The 23,418-nt window shown below is 51.4% G+C and overlaps 8 protein-coding genes across 8 annotated transcripts; 3 read left to right on the top strand and 5 right to left on the bottom strand.

Annotated features, from left to right (window-relative positions):
- Positions 1-2,097: 2,097 nt before the first annotated feature.
- On the bottom strand, positions 2,098-3,802 carry F5J12DRAFT_951766 (uncharacterized protein; the record flags this gene model as incomplete). The annotated part of the gene is made up of 10 exons (XM_051749815.1): positions 3,457-3,802; positions 3,323-3,328; positions 3,162-3,276; positions 2,711-2,796; positions 2,655-2,679; positions 2,555-2,588; positions 2,428-2,447; positions 2,361-2,381; positions 2,208-2,283; positions 2,098-2,150 (listed from the first exon to the last, which is right to left on the bottom strand). The coding sequence occupies exons 1-10, from the start codon at positions 3,639-3,641 to the stop codon at positions 2,098-2,100; spliced, it is 621 nt and encodes a 206-aa protein (XP_051597672.1). The 5' UTR covers positions 3,642-3,802.
- Positions 3,803-5,178: 1,376 nt separating this feature from the next.
- Positions 5,179-6,102, bottom strand: F5J12DRAFT_895040 (60S ribosomal protein L10A; the record flags this gene model as incomplete). The annotated part of the gene is made up of 6 exons (XM_051747796.1): positions 5,179-5,276; positions 5,331-5,495; positions 5,552-5,667; positions 5,720-5,833; positions 5,887-6,045; positions 6,098-6,102. The coding sequence occupies 6 exons, from the start codon at positions 6,100-6,102 to the stop codon at positions 5,179-5,181; spliced, it is 657 nt and encodes a 218-aa protein (XP_051597671.1).
- Positions 6,103-6,161: 59 nt separating this feature from the next.
- F5J12DRAFT_267595 (uncharacterized protein) lies at positions 6,162-8,487 on the top strand. The gene is made up of 4 exons (XM_051738662.1): positions 6,162-6,380; positions 6,442-6,498; positions 6,553-8,089; positions 8,157-8,487. Exons 2-4 carry the CDS (start codon positions 6,452-6,454, stop codon positions 8,397-8,399), a joined length of 1,827 nt encoding a protein of 608 aa, XP_051597670.1. The 5' UTR covers positions 6,162-6,380; positions 6,442-6,451; the 3' UTR covers positions 8,400-8,487.
- Positions 8,488-12,359: 3,872 nt separating this feature from the next.
- On the bottom strand, positions 12,360-13,200 carry F5J12DRAFT_267496 (uncharacterized protein). Its single transcript, XM_051738661.1, has one exon. It carries the CDS (start codon positions 12,887-12,889, stop codon positions 12,464-12,466), a length of 426 nt encoding a protein of 141 aa, XP_051597669.1. The 5' UTR covers positions 12,890-13,200; the 3' UTR covers positions 12,360-12,463.
- A 1,020-nt stretch (positions 13,201-14,220) lies between these two features.
- F5J12DRAFT_846664 (uncharacterized protein) lies at positions 14,221-15,796 on the top strand. The gene is made up of 3 exons (XM_051746358.1): positions 14,221-14,374; positions 14,452-14,776; positions 14,842-15,796. Exons 1-3 carry the CDS (start codon positions 14,338-14,340, stop codon positions 15,647-15,649), a joined length of 1,170 nt encoding a protein of 389 aa, XP_051597668.1. The 5' UTR covers positions 14,221-14,337; the 3' UTR covers positions 15,650-15,796.
- Positions 15,797-16,847: 1,051 nt separating this feature from the next.
- F5J12DRAFT_928628 (uncharacterized protein) lies at positions 16,848-18,525 on the top strand (the record flags this gene model as incomplete). The annotated part of the gene is made up of 5 exons (XM_051749456.1): positions 16,848-16,894; positions 16,919-17,135; positions 17,360-17,408; positions 17,584-17,632; positions 18,061-18,525. The coding sequence occupies 5 exons, from the start codon at positions 16,848-16,850 to the stop codon at positions 18,422-18,424; spliced, it is 726 nt and encodes a 241-aa protein (XP_051597667.1). The 3' UTR covers positions 18,425-18,525.
- A 559-nt stretch (positions 18,526-19,084) lies between these two features.
- Positions 19,085-19,994, bottom strand: F5J12DRAFT_267388 (uncharacterized protein). The gene is made up of 4 exons (XM_051738660.1): positions 19,731-19,994; positions 19,502-19,650; positions 19,339-19,408; positions 19,085-19,277 (listed from the first exon to the last, which is right to left on the bottom strand). Exons 1-4 carry the CDS (start codon positions 19,872-19,874, stop codon positions 19,182-19,184), a joined length of 459 nt encoding a protein of 152 aa, XP_051597666.1. The 5' UTR covers positions 19,875-19,994; the 3' UTR covers positions 19,085-19,181.
- Positions 19,995-20,480: 486 nt separating this feature from the next.
- F5J12DRAFT_846655 (amino acid permease-domain-containing protein) lies at positions 20,481-23,402 on the bottom strand. Its single transcript, XM_051746357.1, has 13 exons — positions 23,000-23,402; positions 22,879-22,925; positions 22,737-22,819; positions 22,592-22,680; positions 22,516-22,537; positions 22,422-22,435; positions 22,323-22,357; positions 22,146-22,236; positions 21,988-22,094; positions 21,667-21,928; positions 21,386-21,608; positions 21,042-21,336; positions 20,481-20,975 (listed from the first exon to the last, which is right to left on the bottom strand). Exons 1-13 carry the CDS (start codon positions 23,187-23,189, stop codon positions 20,709-20,711), a joined length of 1,725 nt encoding a protein of 574 aa, XP_051597665.1. The 5' UTR covers positions 23,190-23,402; the 3' UTR covers positions 20,481-20,708.
- Positions 23,403-23,418: the final 16 nt, after the last annotated feature.

The raw sequence follows: 23,418 nt of genomic DNA, 5'->3' as shown, positions 1-23,418 counted from the left end.
CCACGATGCCCGATCGGGACGGCCACCCAATCACATAGTCGTCTGACCCGAACAAGATGATCATTCGACCCCTATCAGGTGAGCTATATGGCCGGACAAACGAGGTCAGTGTACCCACTGTAGAAGTTCGCGGCCCACGTGTACATGTGGGCCAAGCCTAATTATTAGGAACATATGTATTGTGAGCTGCTCAGATGACCTCCCTAACAAGGCTTCACGTTCTCTCCATAATGCATCCCTACTCACAAAGCACTCTATCTGGATTATGGGGGCCCTTTGTTCGGAAATAGGGACCGGATCTACCCGGTAAACGTCTTTGCCGCAGCAATGGACTAAACGTTGCACCATCGAAGAGTGGCAACGCTTTAGGGTATGGGCAACAACGAGATGAGGTCGTCATGGGTATGCATGGGCCGAGAGCATGGCGTGCATTTTTCTCTGTGCGCCAAGATACACATCGATCGTCGGTGCAAGTCGGACCTGTCCTTTCCATGGTATCTTGCTCCATGTTTGATAAGGACTATGAGTCCGACCTCTAGATTGAACATGAACACACCCTTATAGCCTCGCGGGTACCGTGCGTATGATCGTCCAATGGCGTCACCCACACCACACCATCATGGCGCAGCTGCATTAGAGTAATCAAGGCGATCAGCCTTCCCTAGCATCTCGGCAGCCATCGAGAACTCGGCCCATCGGATCCGATATTAGTAACTCTGCACCCATGCATGCTTAACGGTGACATGACTGCAGTGTCCGAGTGGCAGAGAAAACACCAAATGAAAAGGCGGCTGTATCCGAGCGAATGGTAACGTCGCTCGATCATGCGACCTAGATGGCAGATGCGCGGCCAGAGCTACAAGGTTTGGTGGACTCGATCCTCGGATGGTGAGCACTGTGGCTGCATCACCGAATGGTTCACAGCTGTGCAGCGCAGTCTGCTGTTGGCTTTGCTAAGCGCGGGTAGCAACCTGAATAACGTATGTTTTACCCACTTGCACCATGAACGTTACAACATCGTTTGTTCGGACGCGACTGGTGAGTACATCATGATAGACTTCACCCCCTCTGACAAAGCGTATCTTGGAGTTTAGTGTCATCCTTACGGATGCAAAGTTTGGCAGGTACCTAGAAACTCCGGTGGCCTTGGCCTTCCCCACGAAACATAGCCTAAATTCCGCGCCTTGTAAATTGGATTCCCTTACCTGTTACGCTGGCTGTGGTTGCCAAATGCGAGTTACGGGTTTTAGACGTGTTCTTTTGAACTTCAAGTTCAAAAGACAACGTGTAGAATGTAATAATACTCTAAGGAGTGCCTGTCACTTATCGGGCCAAACGAAGTCATAACTGCGCCATCTTCACGGTAGAATTTGGTCTGATCGGTTTAGCACGTGTTTGGTTGAATTTGGATTTTCCAGCTGGGGTGCTGTGGATACAGTGGTACGCTAGTACACGCCCTTCCAAGATGAAACTGTCCTGGAAGTCACTCTGCGTTCTGTCAGCGGTGGGAATCTCTGCGATTACTAGGCGAGTCTTCGTAGGCGCGTGACGGCGCGTCAGCGGCGTTGCTAGGTACGAAGGCGTGCTAAGCTCTGTACGTTCACTCTGCTTGAGTACATAGACCATGTGTGTGAATGCGTACGTACAGGTTAGGTCAGAGGCTTTTAAGGTCAGGTTCAGGGACGGCGCCAGTGCTTCAGTCGTTACGGATGTCAGCAATTGATCACTGAGACTGGGTACTCACAGGAGGCTATTGTGAGACACTGACTTTCGGTTCTTGCATACGACTTGCTAACTGCTTCAGTACGCATCTGCGTAGGTTAGTGGATGTGCGTGTAGGAACTTGTCGCCTGCGACGATGCCATCAGATGGTGGAGGTAAACTCTATTGACATGGGATTCGCTCCCCAAGTTCGCAGCTCCAGTCAGAATGATAAAATCACAAGAAGTACAAGCATGAAGGCGTGTTCATGGTGATGACGCAGACTTTCAGTGCACCTGCCCCTCGGTAGTTTCCCCATGATTTTTTTTTTCTCTTCTCGAATCGGGTCCCGATCCGCTCTCCGAGGCGTCTACGAGATAGCGGGACGCATCTGCCCTAATAGGCAGAGAACCAAGATGTGGCACACACAGTCGTGGGATCCCACGATACTGGTGAACGGTAAACGAAGTAGAAGGGCCGAGAATTTGTAGTGTCGTGTAACTGACTATGGCATTGGCGTGTCAAAGCCTGGGCACCGACCTCGAGCAGAGTCGTAAGGACACAGCCGATCCCCACGGGTTGCTGCATAGAATATACCAAAAGAACATCCACTTACATCTTTCGACAAGCCTTTCCATTGTGGCATGTAAAGTACTTACCGAGCCACTCGGGTGACGAGACTATATCCGATAACCCAAAGCCAAGCGCTACGCACTATGTACGCACCTGCAGCTGTGATGGCATGCCTGCGTTAGAAGTTCAGTAACGGTAATATAAGGCTGTGCAGACTCGCCACGACGTACGAAGACTTAGGGTGGAAGGGAAATGCAAAGAGAGTGTGAGAGATCCATACCCACCATATCTCCATAGATTCGAGGTGCAGCAGGCTAAGTCCGTCAGTGTTGTTACAACTATCCCATCTCGCAAACGACGGCCGACAGTGTGGCACTTACAAGACCGACGCCACGTTTCTTGACACTATGTATGACAGACTGAGAACTGTACTTACCGTATCCATACATCATACGTTGGAGCTTGGGGCCATATGTTGTGAGGTGTGGAGTAATAATGGAGCGTCGAGTGTCCGTTTGCTGCCTAAGGTGGCATTGGGTTTTGCAGCTGCAAAAAATAAAATAAAATAATTGAAAAGCTGGGGCCTGGAATGAAGAGCGCAGAGGTAGCGGTACATCATCTTTCTGCTGATTAACTGGTGACAGTGGCTTGGCGCCCCGCAGTACTGATGCCATTAGACACGAAGGTACAGTAATGGATGGCGTCGGACGGAGTGATATCGAAAGTTCACTGAGAATGTTCTCAAATCAAACAAGAACAAAGCAGCCGAGGGGCGCATCCATAACCCGAGCCGCGGTTAAGCTCAAAAAGTCCGCAGGGCTGGGCGTGCATCGCCCCCATCGTCGATACCTAACACTAGTGATGTCTAACACCAGCTAACACCGCACGCGGGGCGAATGTTCTGCCCCGGGCACATGGGCATGCCCGAGGATCCGAAATGAGTAAAGCCAGCGCTCCACCAAACGCGAAACCGCGAGGACTCCGATCCCGGTGGACTTGGACCTACAAGTACGTGATGGGTGCATCGATGATACTTACCCTTACTTACCTCCAGCTGTACGTGATGAAGTTAATGTAGTGCAAGCTGAACTGGGCTGATCCAGAAGGCTTCTAGTTATCTTCTATGTCCTGTCCTAAGATACCTCTGTTATTCCTGTATTTTGGGGCTGACTCAGCCGTTACGGTTCGGCGACGCCTCCCCGCAGCACCGTAAAATTCAAGTGAGTCCAGAGGGGATACAGACTGATCGCACCCTCCCTCTTTCCCGTGGATATGTCAATGATACTTGTCGAGTTAGGTTTTCTCCTGCCCCATGCGGCCTTACCGTAATGTACGTTCAAATTCAAACTCTTTGCCATCCAAGTCATGGTGTGTGTACTAACGACTGAAAAGCTTCCGTCGCTTGTAATTACCAACAGTGACCATGCGGTTGATTTTCTCGCTGGCAAAGACAAAGTATGGATCTCCTGATTTAGTGGCTGATGGAGAGATTTTTGATCAGATGGAAGTAAAAACGATCAATTGATGATGTGATGACACCGACAGCGGATTCCATTAACAGAACAAAGCGCTTTAGGTAACTCGGAGCTTACATAAACCACCGCCCCTCTCCTAACCCAGATGTTTTGTAGGTGCATGGCTTAAAAACTTGTCCGCTCTAAGTACGTCGTATCCGAGAGTGCGGGATTAGACGAGCCCCGTTCACTGCCCTGTTTCTCTCCTTCAAGCTTATTTTCACAGGGACGATTTAACCTACCGGAATGTTCGTAACGAAGGATGTTGATATTGGTAGGGCCAAAGTGTTGAGGAAGGTTACAAGAATGGGAACGGTCAGACATAACCAGGGCCTAAGACCACATCATGTGTTCCGACCACACGACGTAGATCTGTATTTCTAGACTCATACCATCATCGTGCCAGCCCAGATTGGTTTGGCGGCGGATCCCGCGTCACGGTGAGTATTCTAGAGTTTGCGGATCGCAACAAAGTTTTTACAGCTGGTACAGCAATCCCAGTGCTAGAGGCGGTGGGGCAATAAGCTATGTATATCCGTGGGGCGCTGTCTCGGCATTCCAAAGAAGGTTTGGGAACTGGGTTAGGCGCGGGTAATCGGGCGGAAGCTCGGAGACGTGTTGACCGTCGTCATTCGAAACGTTGAACGTGCGAGATAGGTCCACACGCTGGCCGGGGGCCTATCAGAGTGGACTGACATACGTGGCGCACTCACATCTGTTAAACTTGGCGCACAGGTACTACATTTCGCCCCTGCCGTGCCGAGGGTGGCTACGCCAATCGTTTAGTACGGGTTTGGCAGAACGAACTCACAGCGAACTTGAAGAGTCCCATGGCTTGCCAGCGGGGACTGTGAGAACGCAGTTTTGAAGTAGATCTTCCGCCGAGAAGACTGATAGAGGTGCTATAATCCCGGAGTTCCCGGGAGCTCCATTAGGTTTGCCTTCGCCAGCATGCAGTCAGGGAGGCAGGTCCTGTGGGAGTGGCACACCCCGGACATGGTGTGTATGTACTATCCGAATCAGTGGTAACTGTTGCGAGTTAGATAGTGATAGAGGGACGGTCAGAGGGTTATGTGCTCTCCGTGATAGTGCACAGCAATGAGTTAACAATAGTTTGAGTTCGCATATCATGACCATGTGTTTCGAATACAATTATAAGGGGCCGTTACATGAGGATTGTGCGATGAGTGATAGACGAGGAAGGTGCGGAAATCGAGGTATCATCGTGTCAGCTCCCAATCGGCTTCCCCACCTCAAAAGCCGTTGGTCCAAGCGTGCGGGGCTTCATGTTTTGCATTACGATGCCACTGGGTCTCCTCCCGGCCTCAAGTCTACCATCGGATGAGGCCGTCCACAAACACGTCACACGACACAGACTTATGCTGTTTTTTTAGAATAACCGGACAGGTTTGCCCATCGTGCTCTTGATGTGGAGCGACTTGACGTTCTGCCAGTTCTTCTTGAGCAGGGAGACCAAGAAGTTAATGCCTGGGTGGTGTGAGAACGCCGCAGTGAGGGGGCAAGATAAGAGTTGGCACGCACTCAACATGACATTGCCCAACACTTGGTCGTCCGTCATCTGGACGTGGCCGACTGCCACACCTAAGCACAGCACCTTCTTGAGTTGGAATTTGATCGTGGAACGGACTTCGACAAGCTTGTTAGAGAGATCCTCGGAGTGAGATACGGGGGTAGGGAACTTTCCGGCTGGGTGTAATCGTGAATGAAGAATATTTAGCAAAGTTACAAAGGGTTATGGGTACCTTTTGAAAGACCGGGACCAAGGAGACGAGGGATCTGCTTGATAAGGGCTTCGGATGCTAAGAAAGCATCGTATTTCTTTGCCAGCTTCTTGACGAGTTTCTTGTTCTTGTTGAGTCTGGTGGACTGTGGTTAGCGGTGGATCACATTGCTACTTTCCCAACGCGTACTTCTTCAAGTCGTCGACGGACATGTACTCGAGGTCAATTTGCTTTGCACGGTCAATGTCAGCGGCATCGGCAAGAATGCAGATGGACATGCGTGGACGGGGGACATTGGGGAGTCTGTGCAATACGGTCAGGGAAACATTAGAAACAAAAGTTGCAGTTTTGCTAACTTGACGGTGCCAGAGAAACGCTTGTCTCTCTGGGGGTCATAGTTTTTGAGACCGATCTGAAGCTCGATTGTCTCCACAAAGTTACGCTTCTTCTCGCCATTGGCTTCCGCCAGGATTTCCTTGACGGAGCTCCGCACGCTTGACACTGAGAGCTTACCGCTGACACCAGTTCTCAGTCAGTAACGGGCTTGAGTTGAACGGGACGCTGTACCTCATGCTTTACTTTGTCGATCGGAATGGGGAGGGGGATTGATGAGAAATTTAAGGTTCAGTGTGGCGGACATACGATATACAGCGTGACATGACTAATCGACGTCACGCACCGCCATGATCACATGACTCTGTCACGCTTGCCCTGGTCTTTGAAGGGTGTCCGCCGTCGCTGGCGGGTGGACGACATGCCAGTGCTGTCGTTGTGATACACCGACTGTCCATAGACCTTACGGTTGTATTTTCTGTACATCTTGTCTGTTGCATTGTCGCTGGTTTAGAAGGTCAGTGTGTTTTGTCGCTTATTTTACCCCCCTACTAATCGGCAGACCCACCGCTCCTCAGATAGCCGAGTATGTCCCACCCGTGGCATGGCGAAGACCCGGGCCCATCAGTGCCAATGTAAGTTTCACTCTTACGCTTATTGAAGTTGATATAACACCCCCTCCCCCCTAGGCCTCAGCCTGACACCCCGGAATCTGACCTTGGGTCGGATTCACCAAGGACGGCGCTTCTCTCCCTCCCTGAGCACCATGACTCACCAAGGCAGCATGTTCGCGGCCCAAGTCAAAAGTTTCGCAAGCGACGCGAACGCGTACATTCTTCTGAGACTCCGCGCGAGCTTCTTCGTCTCTTAATTAATGAGGAATATGAAAGCCGGCAGACACGCAAAGTCCTCTACACTGTATTCACTCGACTCGAACAGGAAACCCAGCGTGCGCTAGATGCACAAAGGCGTTTAGAGGCATCACTCGCGCGGGCCAGGTCTATCGACAATGCGCGGGTTTCGGCTCAGCAAGATGCTGCCCGCTCAAAGGAAGAACTGAGGTTGTATAAGATACAGTTCGAGAACGCACAAGAGGAGATTTTGCGTGCGCAGCAAGTAGTTCGTGCCGTAGAGGCTCAACGTGATGAAGCCGAGGAGCTTGCAGCATCCGCACGCTCGAAGGCACGGCGCTTACGTCAGGAGCGGCTTATCGACCTTGCCCGTGAGGAAGGTCGGAGGCTAGGTTTCGAGGAAGGTATTCGTCGTGGCCGGAAGATAAGGTATAGAGAAGACCTCGCCGTGGGTATTGGTGATGGCCGCCTCCAGATGGAGGATGTTGCTGCCAACACAGTTGACAGGCTTCTTGCAGCTCGCGATGAGTTCGAGGAGGAAAGCGAGCCAACCGACCCACCTCCGCATAGAGAAGTTCACCCACCCCCAGACCTTGATAGAGCTCAGACCCCCACATTGGAACAGCGTCCTGGCGGCTCACGCAGACGTCGCAATCCAGAGCCAGAAATAGTGCGGCCCATTCCGCATGTTTCCCAACCTATCGTGATTCCTGCCTCACCGGTAGAACCACCGCCGGGCGCAGTCACGTCTGTACCTTCGGTTACCTCTGTTCCGAGCAATCCGTCACGTCCTCCCTCGTCGTTTTCCCGCGCACCATCCATCCCTGACGGATATATTCCTACTGCTAACCCGGATTCAGGCATTGTTCTCCCCCCTCCCCACGAACTACAACGTAACATTCCCTCTCCAACGCCATCTCAGCGAACAATGGTACCGGGTCCCGATAATGAGGGTATCAAGAGGAGAGATTTTGCCTATGAATCATATCGGCGCCAGCAGCGGCGGTCGTCTATTGACTCAATGACCTCTACCAAGCTCTCTGCGTCCACTATATCTCAGCTTGGCGACCTTGTAGGGTTGCCTGGTTCTACTGCCGTCCCTCAGCGGCGAAATAGACGTGATCGTGATCGTGATCGCAGCCAGGGGTTGGATGTCATCCACGAGGTTTCTAGCAGTTATTCGATGGATTACACTCCATCCGGGGCAGGTCCATCACACAACGGGGGACAATCCCACAGGGGTGATCGAGAAGCTGTCGATAGCGAGGCAACACTGCGGCGACAAGACGGTCGGAAGTTGAAACAGCAATTCGCTGACGAGCTTCGCTATTCAGATCCGACAGCAGTCGAAGAATGGAGACGTCAAGGAGCCAATGTTCGCATCTACCGTTTGAATTGTATTATAAATGTTTCGATTGCTGATATGTCGTGTGCCATCTTAGGTCCAATCACAGGCCTCCAGCAGTACATTGAATAGGCACCGACCCTCTCAAGTGACAATACCTGCACCGCTTTCGCCTTTACAAACCCCGCAACCTATGAATCAGCGAGGGCATCCACCAAACGTTCAACCCCATTTTCAGGGGGCCCCGTCTCCTTACTACAGCGAAGCAGGACAACGTCGTTTATCCTCGGATAGTTCCGTACCCGAGATCAACATTGAACCCCCGGTAAGAACATCCTAGTCCTTTTCATCCGCCCTATCTGCGAGCTGATTCACTTCTGGTTTGACTGGCGCTTCTTTCCGTGTTTGTCTCTTCGCTACGTGTTGTTCCTCGAAAAAATTGTAATTACTATCCAAACCAATAGTCGGGTCCCTCGTCGGATGCACCGTCCCGCGGAACCGCCGGCCGTAACCAAATGTCAGGTTTCCTAAGTCCTGACCACGCCAATATACCTCTGCCCATTCCCCCGCCTGCGGGGTACCAGGAACATCAGCGGAGACCATCGTCTCCTGCCTCCTTAGCCCCGACCGTTCCGAACTCACCAGTAGTACCTATCTTAGACCCTGGTCAGGCGTTCAACGGGTTGCCGGGTGGACAGCTTCCTACCCGTTACGCCCCCACGAGATCGAACGTCAATAACGCTGGCGATGGACCTGTGATTCCACAGAACTTGCGTGCGGCCCCTCAGCGATACTCTCAGACACCATCTGCATCGTCGCAACCTGGGGAAAGAGAGAGACAAAGGGAGAGCACTAGGAACCATTATGCGCCACCAGAACGTGAAAGAGAAAGGGATCGGCGCCAGAGGACTTTTTCTTACCCAACGTCGCCAACACCTGCTGGGTTGGCATATCCTGCTCCGCCGATTTCGCGCGAATCCGCCGGGCCGGGGAGTCCCTCCCAATCTACACTGGACGAGCGACGGCGGAGCGCAGCTGGGATGACACCCCGCCATACCCCCACACCCGGTCCAGGCTCTACTGGGCGATACAGTGTCCCACCTGAGGCCGTTGCTCCTGGTGGACCAGGCAAGCGGTACAGCATCCCCGGCGAAGCGACGAGCAATGCTAGCTCAACCACCACCACACGATATGCGGTACCAGGACAAACATCTTCTCAAGGCTCACAGTCTCGAGGCGGATATGGGCGATACGATCCCCGCTTGTACAATGATCCCGCGAATTTTAGCAGAGACTCCTTGGATACGGTGACAGGTACGAATACAGCCACGAACGCGGGGCGGGGAGGAAGGATACCCGGCTCCCCGACACGTGCATATGACAGGTTGCGGTGAATTAGAGATGAGTGCAGTTTCCATTCCTAGGTTTTGAGTGCGTTATGTATTGGGAAGACGTTGGAATGTGTCAGGCCTTCGGATGGATGGGGGTTCAGCTGGTGTCGCTTCCATCCAGTCCACTTGGCTAGATTTGTGTAGATCTATACCCGGACATTAAGTAACTGGAGCGTGTTCGAACTCATTGTCCAACAGCTCATCTCCAAAAAACGATCCATACAATTGTTTCTTTAACCACTTATTGTTATGAGCATAAACGAACAGCATCCTCGACACTGTTGAACCAGTCCACCCGCGGCAGAGGAGTGGCAGAGGGGGAGCAACATACATTTAGAGTTTATGTAAAGCATAAATTTCCCCATCATGAGCTTGTTTGCAAGCTGCGGGGGGCGAGTGCGAAACTGACTAGCCACCAGATTTGCACCAGGCTGTGTAATCCTCATCATGGCAACCGAACCACCCCAGGATCTTGGACCGCTGAGCTCATCTTTCGGAGCAGCTGAAGCTGCTCAAGCAGTTTGAACGCTCAGACCTCGAGATTCCTGATGTCCAACAGCACTGGAAGCAGGACCGCGAGACCAGAATTACTGCCCGCCTTCTGGACACCATTGCAGTTGCATTGACGACCGGCAAGCCTGGAGAGGTGTTCGCTGCAACATTCGACACCCGTAATGGTCTCAGGCTTGTCTTAGCAAAGAATGAGGATGTCACCGATGAAGACGATCGGGCTGCCCGTGAGTTCTTCCAGGCAATTGTCGCTCCCGAGACTTCAGAGGCATACGATGTTTTTCCTTTCCTGTTTTCTCGTTGCGCGGAGAATGTCGCGAAGCGGATCGAGATGATGGGTAGAGCCGTGTTCGGATTCTCGTATGTCCTCGACGAAGCCTATAGGGACTACTACCCCTCGGCATCCATCGAGGAAGAGTTTCCTCACTCTACGGCTTACCGCAACATCAAGTATGGTGGCTATCTACTCCCATCTCTACAAACAGTGCTTCGTGATCTTCTGACGGATATCATGAAGCTCGTTCAAAAATTCAACTTGCAAAATCTCTCAGCGACGCCAAACCTCTATGTCGTCTTCGCACGACTTGTGGTCACCGCTGCCACGTTCAATAGTTCCCGTTTTCTACGTCGGCTCACTGACTTCCCCGGTTCCATGAATCTCGACTGGAGCTTGCAAACGGGGCCGCTGAAACGCCATCTCGCTGAGGTGCTTCAGTGTACTCTTGGTGTCGACAAGCTGATCAAGCATGCAAAACTCCATTTCCCGAATGGCATTGAGCATCGTTGGGTCGATGCTTTTCAAGGCATTGGCGAGACCATGCTTAATCTAGACGACGGCTACGTGAAGCCCGTATCACGGGCACTTGGTTGCAGTGACGTCTCAGAGGAAACTTTAGCCAAGTTGTGCAGAGAGTCCCCAAACATGGGGGAGATGTGGCGCAGGAGTCGTTCCATCACGATTCGGCTACACGCGGAAGTTCGCATCCTGCTTTATCTCAGTAACCCGGTCGATGCTTCGGATCATTACCAGCAAAAGCCTATCGGATGTAGCGAACAGACTTGCTTATGCTGCACTTTGTGGATCCGGGCGTACAATCAGGAATTCGGGACAAATTGGTTGGCATCTGCGTCCAATGGCAAGCCTTGTGCCACTTGGGCTTTGCCAGGTTGTTCATTCGCACACGCTTTGGAAAAAGGAGGGAGGAGTGTTGTTGATGAAGCTGTCGTGGAAGGAATCGAGGAGCGCCTTACTCGCGCCCTTCAATCGCTGTTATCAGAAGAATGTGAGTCGAGTGATTCGGACAGTGATTGGGGTTTGGAATGTGAGTACATGATGTCAGAGGAAATGAAAGCTCTGGTTGCCAAGCGTCATCAGGATGCTATTCAGGTGTAGCATCTCTACCGAATGCAAATGCAAAATGCAGTGAAGTAGTCTTGACGACAACCACGAAAATGGTGTCGAGGGTCTCCGGGCTCTTGTTTTATGCTCTCCGCCTATTGCAACAATAAGTGGTTGAGCAAACATTTTACAGGATGTTTTTTGGAGATGACAGGTGGAGCAATAGACAACTTGGGCTGGCGGAGTACGCTCCGGTTACTTAAAGTTCTGGTATAGATCTACACGAGCTTGCTAAGGAGACCACGTAAAAACAACCCCATTCTTTTCCAGCTGAACTATCCGTCTGGGCGCCTGACACATTCCAACGTCATCCCGAATACAACTCCGAGTGGAATCTACACTCAGTCGGGGAGCCGGGTATCCTTCCTCCCCGCCTCGCATTCGTAACCGTATTCGCACCTGTCACCATATCCAAGGATTCTCTACTAACATTTGCCGAATCACTGTACAAGCGCATGTCGTATCACGCATATCCACCCTGAGACTGCGAGCCTTACGAGGATGTTTGTTCCGGTACGGCGTGTCGTGTAATGGTGGTTGAGCTAGCATTGTTCGTCGCTTCGCCGGAAATACTGTATCGCTTGCTAGGTCCACCAGGGGCTCCGGCCTCGGGGTGTGTGGCGGGGTGTCATCCCAGCTGCGCTCCGTCGCCGTTCATCCAGTGTAGATTAGGAGGAATCCGCTGGCCAGGCAGATGTGCACGAGACCGGCGGAGTTGGGTATGCCAACCCAGCATGTGTTGGCGACGTCAGCGAAGAATAAGTCCTGGAGCGCCGATCCCTTTCTCTCACGTCCGTGTTCCGGCGGTGCATACTGGTTCCTTGTGCTCTCCATTTCACTCTCTTTCTCGGTCGACAGGCTGCAACAACGCAAACGTGCACAAGGAATATCACTGAGGAGCCGCAGGTAAATTCTGTGGAATCACAGGTCCGTCGCCAGCATTACTACCGATCGATCTCGTGTGACGGGTATCAAGTTGTCCATCCGGCAACCTATTGAACATGTGGCCAGGGTCTAAGATAGGTGCCACCGGTGACTTCGGGACGGTTGGGGTTAAGGAAGCCGGCGATGATGGTCTCTGCTGATGTGCCTGTTCCGACCGTATTATTGGTCACGTTGTTCATGCTCGAAGTTTCCAAGTGTAAAGAGATCCTCATGACACCCAGACTTTTGCAGGTAAAGCTCCAACTCGAGAATCTCGTAGTCGCTGTAGACGCTATCGTGCGCAATGGTAAAGTTGTAGTTACAGAGGAGTTCGCGGGCAATCGCCCTCAAACTGAGAAATATCCTCCGGTGTGGTGAGCGCAGACAAGACAAGTTCAGCAGTGAAGCGAGAACGGTCTTTGGTACGTGCGCAGTGTTCGCTCCGCTTTGTTCCAAAGAGTGGGGGCTGACAGCTTCAGTGTCTCCCCACATGTGAGCAGAAAGTGGGGACGACGACGCAAAGCGAGACATCGTCGGAGTAGTTTGCTTACTTTCGAGCGAGGGGGACGGCCCTCCTATCCCGCCGATCCTACCGCCAATGCTCATAGTCGTCGTATGATAACGTAAGATGCCTGGGTGGTGGCTCGCCTAAACTTAGTCCGCCGTAACTTGGCGTAAGGGTAGCAATAAGCATAGGACGGTTGGGGTGTTGCATCGGGATTCTAAAGTCCGGAGCTGGCAAAAGAGGATCTTTCGTCTCTGATGAGGTCTCGCCAATTGCTTTAACAAACTGGCGTGTTGTAGACGGGGTGAGATCGTGACGGATCCAAACGTCGGAGCGCGCTGGTTTGAACTAGGTGGACTGAGAGATGCATCTAGTAGACCAGCAGTCCAAGAACTCCATCCTCCTTTCGCATTATCTTCAGCGCCATGTCTCTAGACTCGTGAGTATCTGTAAAAGGTGGGACATCATGCATGGCACGTTTAAGAACCTCAAGACCCTGTTGCAACATCCTCCCAACTTCCTTCCGAAGCTCGCTACTGCTTTCCGAACCGCATCATCCGTCTCCATCTCGCCACACTAGTCGCTGTCTATCAACCCGGACGGATAACACCATCTCCAAACCTTTGCAATTAGCCATACATCGATGATTTGGATTTCTAATCTGATACATGCATCTTCCGTGTAGTCGACTACACAGGCGAACGCGGTGACTGGACGTTCATGAGTACGCCGGGATGATGAAAAGGAGGAAGGTGTTGAGGAGGTGAGTGTGCACTTGAGATGTTTGAGAGCCAAAGAACAGTCGTGGAGGGCGTGTTGGAGGGTATCGTATCTATATTTCACCTCGTTCAAGGAGCGGAGGTGAGATGTGATGCGGAGGCATGTCGGCTGAGGATTCGAGAGTTTGAGTACTTGGAGAAGAGGGTTTGTGGGTGGTGTGGAGTCGTCATGCTGAGAACTAGTAGTAAGAGAATCTTCAGTTGGTTTGTGTGCAATCAGTATTTAGTATAGACGGCAATGGGACGTCTACGCATTCCCTTGATGGGGTGTTGGAGGGGAAGTATGCAGCATAGGCTGGGGCTCGAGTACAGATATGGTTGGTGATTCCGCCTGCTTCGGAGAGGGCAGCCGACCTGCAGCGAACAAAGACGGGGGCACCAGACATCGGTCGCCCTGAACGATGGATTCTGCCTGCCTGGCAGGTTGTCTGGGAGCATCTGGTATACTTAGAGGGGTACCATCTACAGCACTACGGTAAACATTCACGGCCAAAGCACGACAAAACTGGCTTACATGCACCTTGAACGGGTTATCGTTCTTAATTTCCTTCGAGGTGCGTAATGTAGGTACTACACACCTCGTCGTCGCTCGGTGGCGGATTGTTCGACAATGCACGACGGCCACGGTGTTCGCGTCTCGGAGGCTTCATTCTGCTCGGTATTCGAACTCAGCAGCCGAGGTGCTCCAGTGGCCCGCAAAACACATGCTGGGGGTTTCCTCACCCTAAATAAACCTACTGAGGCCGAGCCCAATTGAACAGACTTCAAAGATGAGCATGAAGAGGAAGCTAGAAGAAGATATGACAGGTGAGCCTACTGTGGCACTACCCAATCTTTCCGAAACGAACATCGTGCATGCGTCTCATTATTATTGTCATGTACAGTGTTGCCGGAAGATGTGCGTGTCGAGAAGAAACAAGCTATCTGCCCCAACTCTCTGGAGGATAGCGGAGTAAACACTGCGCACATGCCGACGACTGCCCTCGCTTCACTGCTGGACTTGTCTGCACTCACCACACGGGAGGATATTTCTTCTCGGTTTGGCGCGATTGCCCATGAGCTCCTCTGCAACTACGTCCTTACCATCGTGCGCAATGGCGTCTACAGTAACTGCGAGATTCTCGAGGTGGAGTTCTATCTGCAAAAGTCTGGGTGTCATGAAGATCCTTTCACGCATGGAAGCTTCGAGCAGGAGAAAAGCGGCCAATGGTAACGTGAAACAGTGGCAAAATTTACCTGGAGGTCGTGATGTGTACTCAGAAACGTCGGAACAGGTATTTTCATCGCACCCCTTGTCGTGCCGATGGGACGTCGTCCGGCCTCCAGGTCAGAGCGGCTGGGGGCTATAGAGGTGGTACTCGCAAGGGCCTGGACCTCACACTAGGCCCATCATCTTTTAATACTGAACGGTCACGCATCGTCACTATACGCGGAGGCGCACTTTTTCGTACCCTTCGACGATACCCTGAGCAGAAGATCATATGCGGTCCTTCCCTTCTTGTCGACGAGGTTCTTCGTGCCAGTGGAGTTTCGTCCATTTCTGACTTGGTCACTGATGTATGGAACAATGATATTAAGGCTCTCGGCGCCCCTGCACACCTACGATCCACTTATATGTATCTTCGACCTCGTGGAAAGAGTCCAGTTCCGCCATCGAAGACCCTGCAAATAGTGTACAACTCTCCTCGCATTGGTCTCGACCTGTCTTCCCCAGAAACGAAAGTTTCCCTTGAGCACCCACGCGTGGTCTTCGTCGGTGCGCCGTACCGATACTTCACACACCCGGAGCTTCTCTCAACGAAGGGTCGTCTTCAAACCTTCTGCGGTTTGTACATGGCACTGCGAGAATCCAACCAATACTCCCATGATTCTGCTAAGCTGAAGCAGGAGCTGTGCAGGTTAATGGGGCTCAAGGAGGCCAGTGTCGCCAAGCTTCTCAGTGACTTCCGAGCGGGTTACGAGACAGGAATGCTGAAGTCCTTTGTAGGTGTAGCGGGTAAGGGAGTGTGTCGATCGTCGGCGGCATACCTGAAGATGATAGGTACTTTGCAGAGAGCCAAGGAGCAGGCGTCAGCGTCTTAAAGGTAGCTTTTCCAGTGTATCATATTTCTGGGTATCCCTGGTTTGCAACCAGCCGTCGCTCACAGATATTCAAAGTGTGGTTGGTGATCCTCACCTACAACGACAGTCCACTTAGTACCACCTTTTCCAAACCAGCGACGGGGGGAGCCTCGAAACCTCATGGCCTGACCAACCCAGGGAATCTGGTAGAGGAAAACATCGCTGCGTTCCTCAGGATGAGCTAGCAAACTCTGGCCGGGCAATGACTACCAAGCTTCCCAAGACAGGGTCCTCTGATCTCTAACTGGATACCGTAATCGGTGCACAGTCAGCGCAGCGAACAATACGACAAGGCTTGCAGTGCGTACATCGGATTTCCCAAAAATCAAGGGACACCTTCCGTGACAGGGAGAATTTGGTACCGCACTTGAACTCCAATAGATCTAACGCCGCTGCTGCCACCCCAACCCATTCGACCGACGTTCATTTGGAAACGGTGTATAAAAGAGTGCGAATCAAGCGCGTCTCACCTCCCTTCAGGACAACTGCATCAATCCTACTCTTCTGGCGCTTCTTCCGAGCATGTGCGTACGAGCAACCAGGCAAAGCCCAAGCGGCGCAAGGCTTGCCAGATGTCAGCCGTCTCATGCCGAATTTTTTATTGTGCGCCTGGATCCACAAAGCGCAGTATAAACGAATCCGTTGGCTACATCCAATGGGCTGTTATTGGAAGTGGCTGAAGTGTCCTCTGAGACACCATTTGCCTTCGAGTGCCCGTAACATGGCCTCCAAGTAATCATCGTCCAGATCAAGTGTAGTCTCGCCAGTGCCCTGAATAGCATCGACTCAACGATGCTCTACGCAACCGAGAAATAAAGCTTTACATGCTTGATCAGGTTCCGGATACCGCAAACATATTGGAGAACTTTAGCGAAGCGGCGTTTCAGCTTTTCGGCCTGTCGGATTCGGTTGACATGCATAGAATTTTTGGCGTTACAGAGCGGACATAGAGGACGAAAACTATTGAGATCGGTGACGTGACCGCAAGTTGCGAGTAGACGGCGTAGAGGTCTGGTGTTGCTGAGAGATTCTGCAAGTTGAAGTCTTGAACAATCTTCGTAATTTCGGTCAAAAGATCATGATGCGTTTGCACAGATGATATTGTTTGCCATCATACTTGGAATTATGGTCATCTGTAGAGTGGGGAAACTCTTCCTCAATGGAGGATGAAGGGAAGGGGGGGAATCTTCAGCTTTATCCATCTTCGTAACCCGCTTCACGATGTTGCAGCAGAGAGAGGGAGCCGTTACATAAACCACAGAAGGTCAACGTTGCGAAGACCAACATCCCACCGCAGGATGAGAAACCGCGACGATCGAGCACTGTTATTGCGCTTTCCACAGATTGTGCAGACCTGTACGCAACCAAGAACAGGAGACGAGCCTCGATCCTGAGTTCAGCGGGTGACCCTCGAGCTCATGCCAACCATCAGCAGCTATCCGCCCAGGTTCGTCAAGCATTTCTCAACCGTGCGTCTCGTTTCCATTCGGATATTCGTGCTAGATTTTCTCTCAACTATTGTCGGTTCCACCTCCAGCTCACTGGCGTATTGCCGACGTGTCCCTGCTAGACGCCTGCCCTCACGCCTTACAAGACGGAAATGCCTTCCCATCAAATATCAGTGCTCGTTCGTTTGTACTTTTGCTCCCACATTGTGTTCATGTTGCATAGAAGAACACGATGTTGTCCGTTATCCTCTCTGCACTCAGTCTTGGACAAGGTCAGTATATTTCAAGTTTCGCACCACATTTAAGGTCTGTTTAAATACTGACTACCGCGTTGTGTCGCTTACCATTCATCGACGCAAGTCGGAACGGGCGTTGCATATGGACTCAAGCACTTGACCGCGTATTACAATGCTGAGCATGCACTGAGGCTGACGTTCATCTGAATAGGCTGCTTAACAGATAAACACGAAGAGGAAGCTAAAGTTAGATACAATAGGTGAGCCTGCTGTGGTACTAGGCCATCTTTCCAAAATGAGTATCATGGTGTACCTCTCATTATCATTGTTATGCTTGGCGGATGTCCGTGTCGGGAAGAAACAAGCGATCTGCCTTCATGTACCGAAGGTCGTAATACTCAAAAGTAGGCCCAGATTTTTTCACCGCACACCTTCTGCCAATGAGAGGTCTTTCGGCCTCCCGGTCAGAGTGGCTGAGGGGTATAGCGGCGGTGCCCGCGAGGGTCTGGTCCTGGCACTAGATCCGTGATATTTTAATACTGGAGGGCCATTGATCATCACTATACGCAGAGGTGCACTTTGGATACTCTTCAACGACACCTCGAGCAGAAGATCGTATGCGGTCCCTCTCCACAGAATTTGTGTGGCTCCTCAGTGATATACTCTGTACACGTCTGCGTTGTCGCAGCCTGTCGACCGGGAAAGAGAGAGAAAAGGAGAGCACGAAGAACCAGTACTTGCCGCCAGCACATGAACGAGAGAGAGGAAGAGATCGGCGCTCCAGGACTTATCCTCACCCGACGTCACCAATACCTGCTGAGCTGGCGTACTCTGCTCTGTCGATCTCGCGTGAATCCGACCGGCCAACAAGCCCCTCCCAATCTATACGGGATGAGCGACGGCGGAGCATAGCTGCGGTAACACCCCACCATACACCCACGCGCGGTCCAGGCTCTACCAGGCGATGCAGTGTCGCACCCGAGGCCGCTGATCCTGATGGACCAGGCAAGCGGTACAGCATTCCCGAGAAGCGACGATTAATGCCAGCCTAACCACCACCACGCGATACGTGGTACCCGGACAAGCCTAGCATCTTCTCAAGGCTCACAGTTTCGGGGTGGATATAGGCGATACGACCACCGCTCGCGCAATGATTAGGTGATTTCAGTAAAGAATCCTTGGATATCGTGACAGGTGCGAATACAGATGCGAGGCAAGATACCCGACTCGTTTATATGAAAGGTTGCGGTGAATGGAGCTTACATTCGGAAGGTTTGTGCGTTATGTGGGATGACACTGAAATGTGACAAGGTTCAGCTGGAAAGAATGGCGTTGATTTCCTCTACTCACTTTAGCAAGCTTGTGTAGATCTATTCCCCAATAATAAGTTCGAACCCTCTCTGTCGCCAGCCCTCGGCGGCCCAAGTGGTCCGTTGTCCCATCGTTTCATCTCCGCAAATAGACCCGTATAATCGTTTACTCGATCACCTATTGTTACAGCGGACAGAGAGCATAATACAATACTCGGAGGTCCTCGACACCGTTTTCGTGGTTTTCGTCAACCAGCATGCCTGTTCCAATTTCGTACATATACTACACTTGAAGCTCCTATCCCAGCATTGCTGCCAGAGCTGAAACTCACTTCCTGACATCTCCTTGGGATCGGAACCACTGTCTGACTCACTCAACTCACTTGATAACAGCGGGGGATTCTTTGAAGTATCATCGACATCGACAACAATTTACACAACACTCGATGCTTTCTTACACTGAAAAAGCATGCTAATCATTCACTTGCCGTTTCCCCGTTCACAACTCATGGTCAAGAAATTGGAAGTTGAATAGCTCCCGGGGAGGGTAACCAGGTGGGGCTGTATCGATCTGCCCGAGGGGACCGATGTGGATCTGAAAGACCAGCATGTCTCAGTCCTCTAGGATATCTTCATAATCGATGTCCCAAAGTTACCTGCTTGCTTTCGCCTTTGACCGGAGCGATCCATCCAATTTCTTCCCGGCTATCAAGTCTCTTGGTGATCCTGTCCATCCATCCATCCACATGGACCCACGACAAGTTATATGAAGTTGTCAGAATCCAGTGGACCAGAACAAAAGGAGTGAATGCGACGTACGTATAGGCATCGTGAAATTGTCTGTATTTAATCACCCACTCTTGAGCGGGTCTCTCCAGCGCCGCAAACAACCTCCTTTCCAGCTCGATGACTTGCATTCCGTTGATGCTGAGTGTGTATATATCACCTTCGACTCGCCGGAAGACGAACTGCAGCAAGCAGGAGCGTTAGATGATGAAGTATTAGCATTCATCATGCACGTGGGGGGAGGAGGGACGACGATACCTACCACTGGGGGCCGGACACCGGGAGCCCTTTCAATCAAGTTGACTGGTAGGATAGTAGGTAGGAGCAAGGAAATGCCGACGTAGGGGTCGCCTGGGAGAGCTGAGGAGATGATGACCTCGAAATCTGCTTTGATATTGCTGGGCATGCTGACAGTGATGCGTTTGCTCGCAAGATTAGGTGTGGGGAATTGGGGACCCAACAGTCTCAACTCTGGGAGATAGATGATTGCCTCTGGTCAGCGCCCTTTTATTCCGCACGACACGACGCAAAGCACATCACGGCTAGGTGAGAAGTCTTCGAGTTGACGCAATGCCGTGCTTGATTTGGGTGGGCTTCTATTCGGCCTGTCAAGGATCAGGGGAATGCTAACGTAGCAGTTACTCCTGATGCCGCTGAGAGCTAAGAAGGTAACGACCTCGGTATCTGCTTTGATACTGTCGGGCATGCTGACAGTGATGTGTTCACCAGTGGAAAGATTAGGTATGGGGATTTTGGGACCCGACGGCGTCAACTCTGCCAGACGGATGCAGGTCGTTGGTCAACGTCCTGTTATTCTCCATAGCGAGCTGGCGAAATACCACACAGCTAATTGCCTCATTCGAGTGGACTTCTATTCGACATCAGACCACAGGGGGATAACTTGTCAACATCGAGAAGGCCTGGAACCCATTCTTGCAGTTGACTAATCCTGAGGGGCCAAGTTCATTAAACTTTCCCTGTGGCCAGGAATACAACATAGATCATCTGATCTCACGTTTACTCATATGCATCAGGTTCTCTCCTGGATTGTTCGGTACACCGTTTAGGACTGTCCTGGGAATTGACCACTGCCTTGTGTGTAGCACGCAACAGTTGTGCACTTTTTTTTTTTCCCAAATGGAGCGCCATATCAATCGATCAGCGTAATCAGCACAATGAACAAGCAAGTGTATATGTGTGTCATGGGGATTCTCTAAAATAAGCCTTCCGTCGCATAAAATCAATAGATGTACCTTCCCGCACTCACCAACCAGACCTTCCATCGTGGCCGTTCACTCTTATCCTCCTCCCGTGCCTTCCGCTCCAGCATATCACGTTGGCGAACTTGCAAACCCTCCCCCCGTTGCCACACCGCATCCGTGTCCAGGTCGACTTTCAAGAGAGGAATGATGTGCTCGCGTTTTCCGAGTATGAACCGTTCGTATACGATGTATCCGACATACAGAACAAGATAAAGTGCAACGCCGATGTACGCCGCGACCACGTTCTGCAGATAATTCGCAAGGGTTAGCGACAACCTCCGCCACGAGGTAATTCATGATAAGTAACTCACCCTAGGACTGAACGGCTGTTCTTTCACAGCAGCATACCCTTCCGCAATGAACATCAGAACTGCAAGGAGGACCACACCAACAGGGAGAACCGGGAAGAGAGGTTGGACGTAGGGCAAGTCAGCCAATGAGCGTCCTTGTGCGTGGTACGCTGCGCGGAAACGCAACGAGATGACACCGATTGAACCCCACACTAATAGTGCGGATATACCCGTCAAGTTCAGCAACCAAGTAAACACCACGCCCTCTCCCCATATAGTCGTTAAAAATGTTAGACAGGCTACACCAAGCGAAATCCTTGATTTATGGCGTAAGAGACCCGCGCCTTATAGTATACACGACTTACAGCAATGCAGGTATAGGAACACCTCGTTTGCTCACCCAACCGAAAACCTTGGGTGCTTGGCCCGACCTGGCCAGTGAGAGTAGCATGCGGGAACTCCCGTAGAATGCAGAGTTCGTCGCAGAGAGAACTGCAGTGAGGAGTACGGCATTGACGATATGAACTGCAGCGCCGAAGCCTGCGCGTTGAAACACGACGGTGATTGGAGACGCCGTAACGTCGGAGTCTGATCAAAGATGAGGTGAGGACCATAACTGTCTGAAGAAACTTAGAAAGCATCGTACTGTAAGCAGATGTTAGAAGAGTAGGATCCTTCCAGTTGATGCAGAGCCCGATAGTCAGAATAGCCAGGATATAAAACAGCACGATTCGAAAGAACGTTGCCTTGATGGCACGCGGGACGGACTTATAGGGTCGATCGGACTCGCCAGCGGCAACAGCGACCAATTCTACACCACCGAACGAATAAAATGCGTACACAAATGTCTGGGCAAAGTTCGAAAACCCCCCGACGAAGGCCTGAGAGTTGTGGAAGTTCGAGAGGCCCTACAAGGTCTGGTCAGACTTCTACCTTGCCTCGCTAGAAGAAAAGAAACAGTATTCACGGGACCTGGATGACCGTTAATTCCACCCCAGTCATAGATCAGACCGACGAGGATGAAAATCACGATCATCAAAACTTTGATCAGAGCGAACCAGTACTCAGATTCCCCTAGTTGCATATTAATTCCGCCTTCCTTGGGTGGCTATCACTGGACCTCACCATAAACACGGACGTGGATCAGTTGCAACGGAAATATAGGAACAATGATTATCAGTGCCCACTGCCAGGGCTGAATTTGAGGCGCCCAAAACTACAGAACTCATCGTGTCGTTAGTATTGGTCACATTTCATGCAAATTCGGTCTCGGAAAACCGAAAACCGGATCAACTTGCTTACCTCCAAGATAATGGCGGCAGCAGTCAATTCGCTCGCTATTAAGTCAAGTGACCCGTAGTTGCATCACTGAGGTGATGTGAGTAGTGGCAATGTACCCACGTATAGACAATGCCCTGTCATGCATCGAAGAGGAAGAAAAGGCCAAACGTCATGGGATTTCTACTACATGCAGGAAAAAAGAGAGGCCACGAACCACTGAAACCAGTAATTCCAGCCTGATTCGCATGTAGTTAAATATTGGATAACGTCGATGAAAAAAGCAGTCTTACCGAGAGTAAATCCAAGAGCAGGAGAGACAAATCTACTGCCAAAAACCGAAAAGGCACCAGAAACCGGGTACATCGCTGCCATCTCACCGCTGGAGAGAAACATGAAGACCTTCCTTCTTCCTAAGTGACAGAGTGGGAGACATACAGAGAGATGACGACAGTGTAAACAAAGAGACCGACCACCACGTATGAAAGCAGGGCACTCCCTGGACCTGCAAGCGCGATAGCCTTGACATAGCTGCTGTGAGTCTCGAATGAAAATCGCGGAGATGGCGGCTTTCACTCACCGACCCAGCGCTCAGGAATATACCTGTACCGATAGTCCCTCCGATGGCTGACTTCCACTTTGTCAGATGGAAGCGTAGTGCTCGAAGAGTACGAACGACTTGATTGAGAAGACATACGCACCCAGCATCATTAGATGCCTACTCTGCATCGCTCGTTTCGTGTCATTGGCGGGGCCTGTATTGGTCAGGCGCCTCCACAATGTAGCAGTGCGCCGACCCGCTGAGCTCTCCACATGGACCCCGCTCTCATCGTCTGCAGCCCTTTCCTTAAATAACTCAGTAGGAGAGGAGATGTTCGTGGCACTTGTCATTGCAGCTTCCGTAGTTGCAGCGACAATTTGGTCCCCCGTTAGTCGGGCACGGGACAAGAGGAAAGTATTACCGGTGGTATCGGCATCTGCGGTTCGAGCAAGCGGGCCGCTTGGATTACTGGCGCCTAATCATTTACGATACTTACGTTCCATGTGAGAAACGCATCTGATTGGTCGAAAGTCCGTCTGGAGGACGGAGATCGTCTACCTAACATGATAATGGTACTAG

This window comes from Pisolithus orientalis, assembly GCF_024613125.1.
Source record: "Pisolithus orientalis strain OTSU chromosome Unknown F5J12scaffold_27, whole genome shotgun sequence".
Classification (NCBI taxonomy): domain Eukaryota; kingdom Fungi; phylum Basidiomycota; class Agaricomycetes; order Boletales; family Pisolithaceae; genus Pisolithus; species Pisolithus orientalis.
This window is presented reverse-complemented; position numbering and strand designations above follow the sequence as displayed.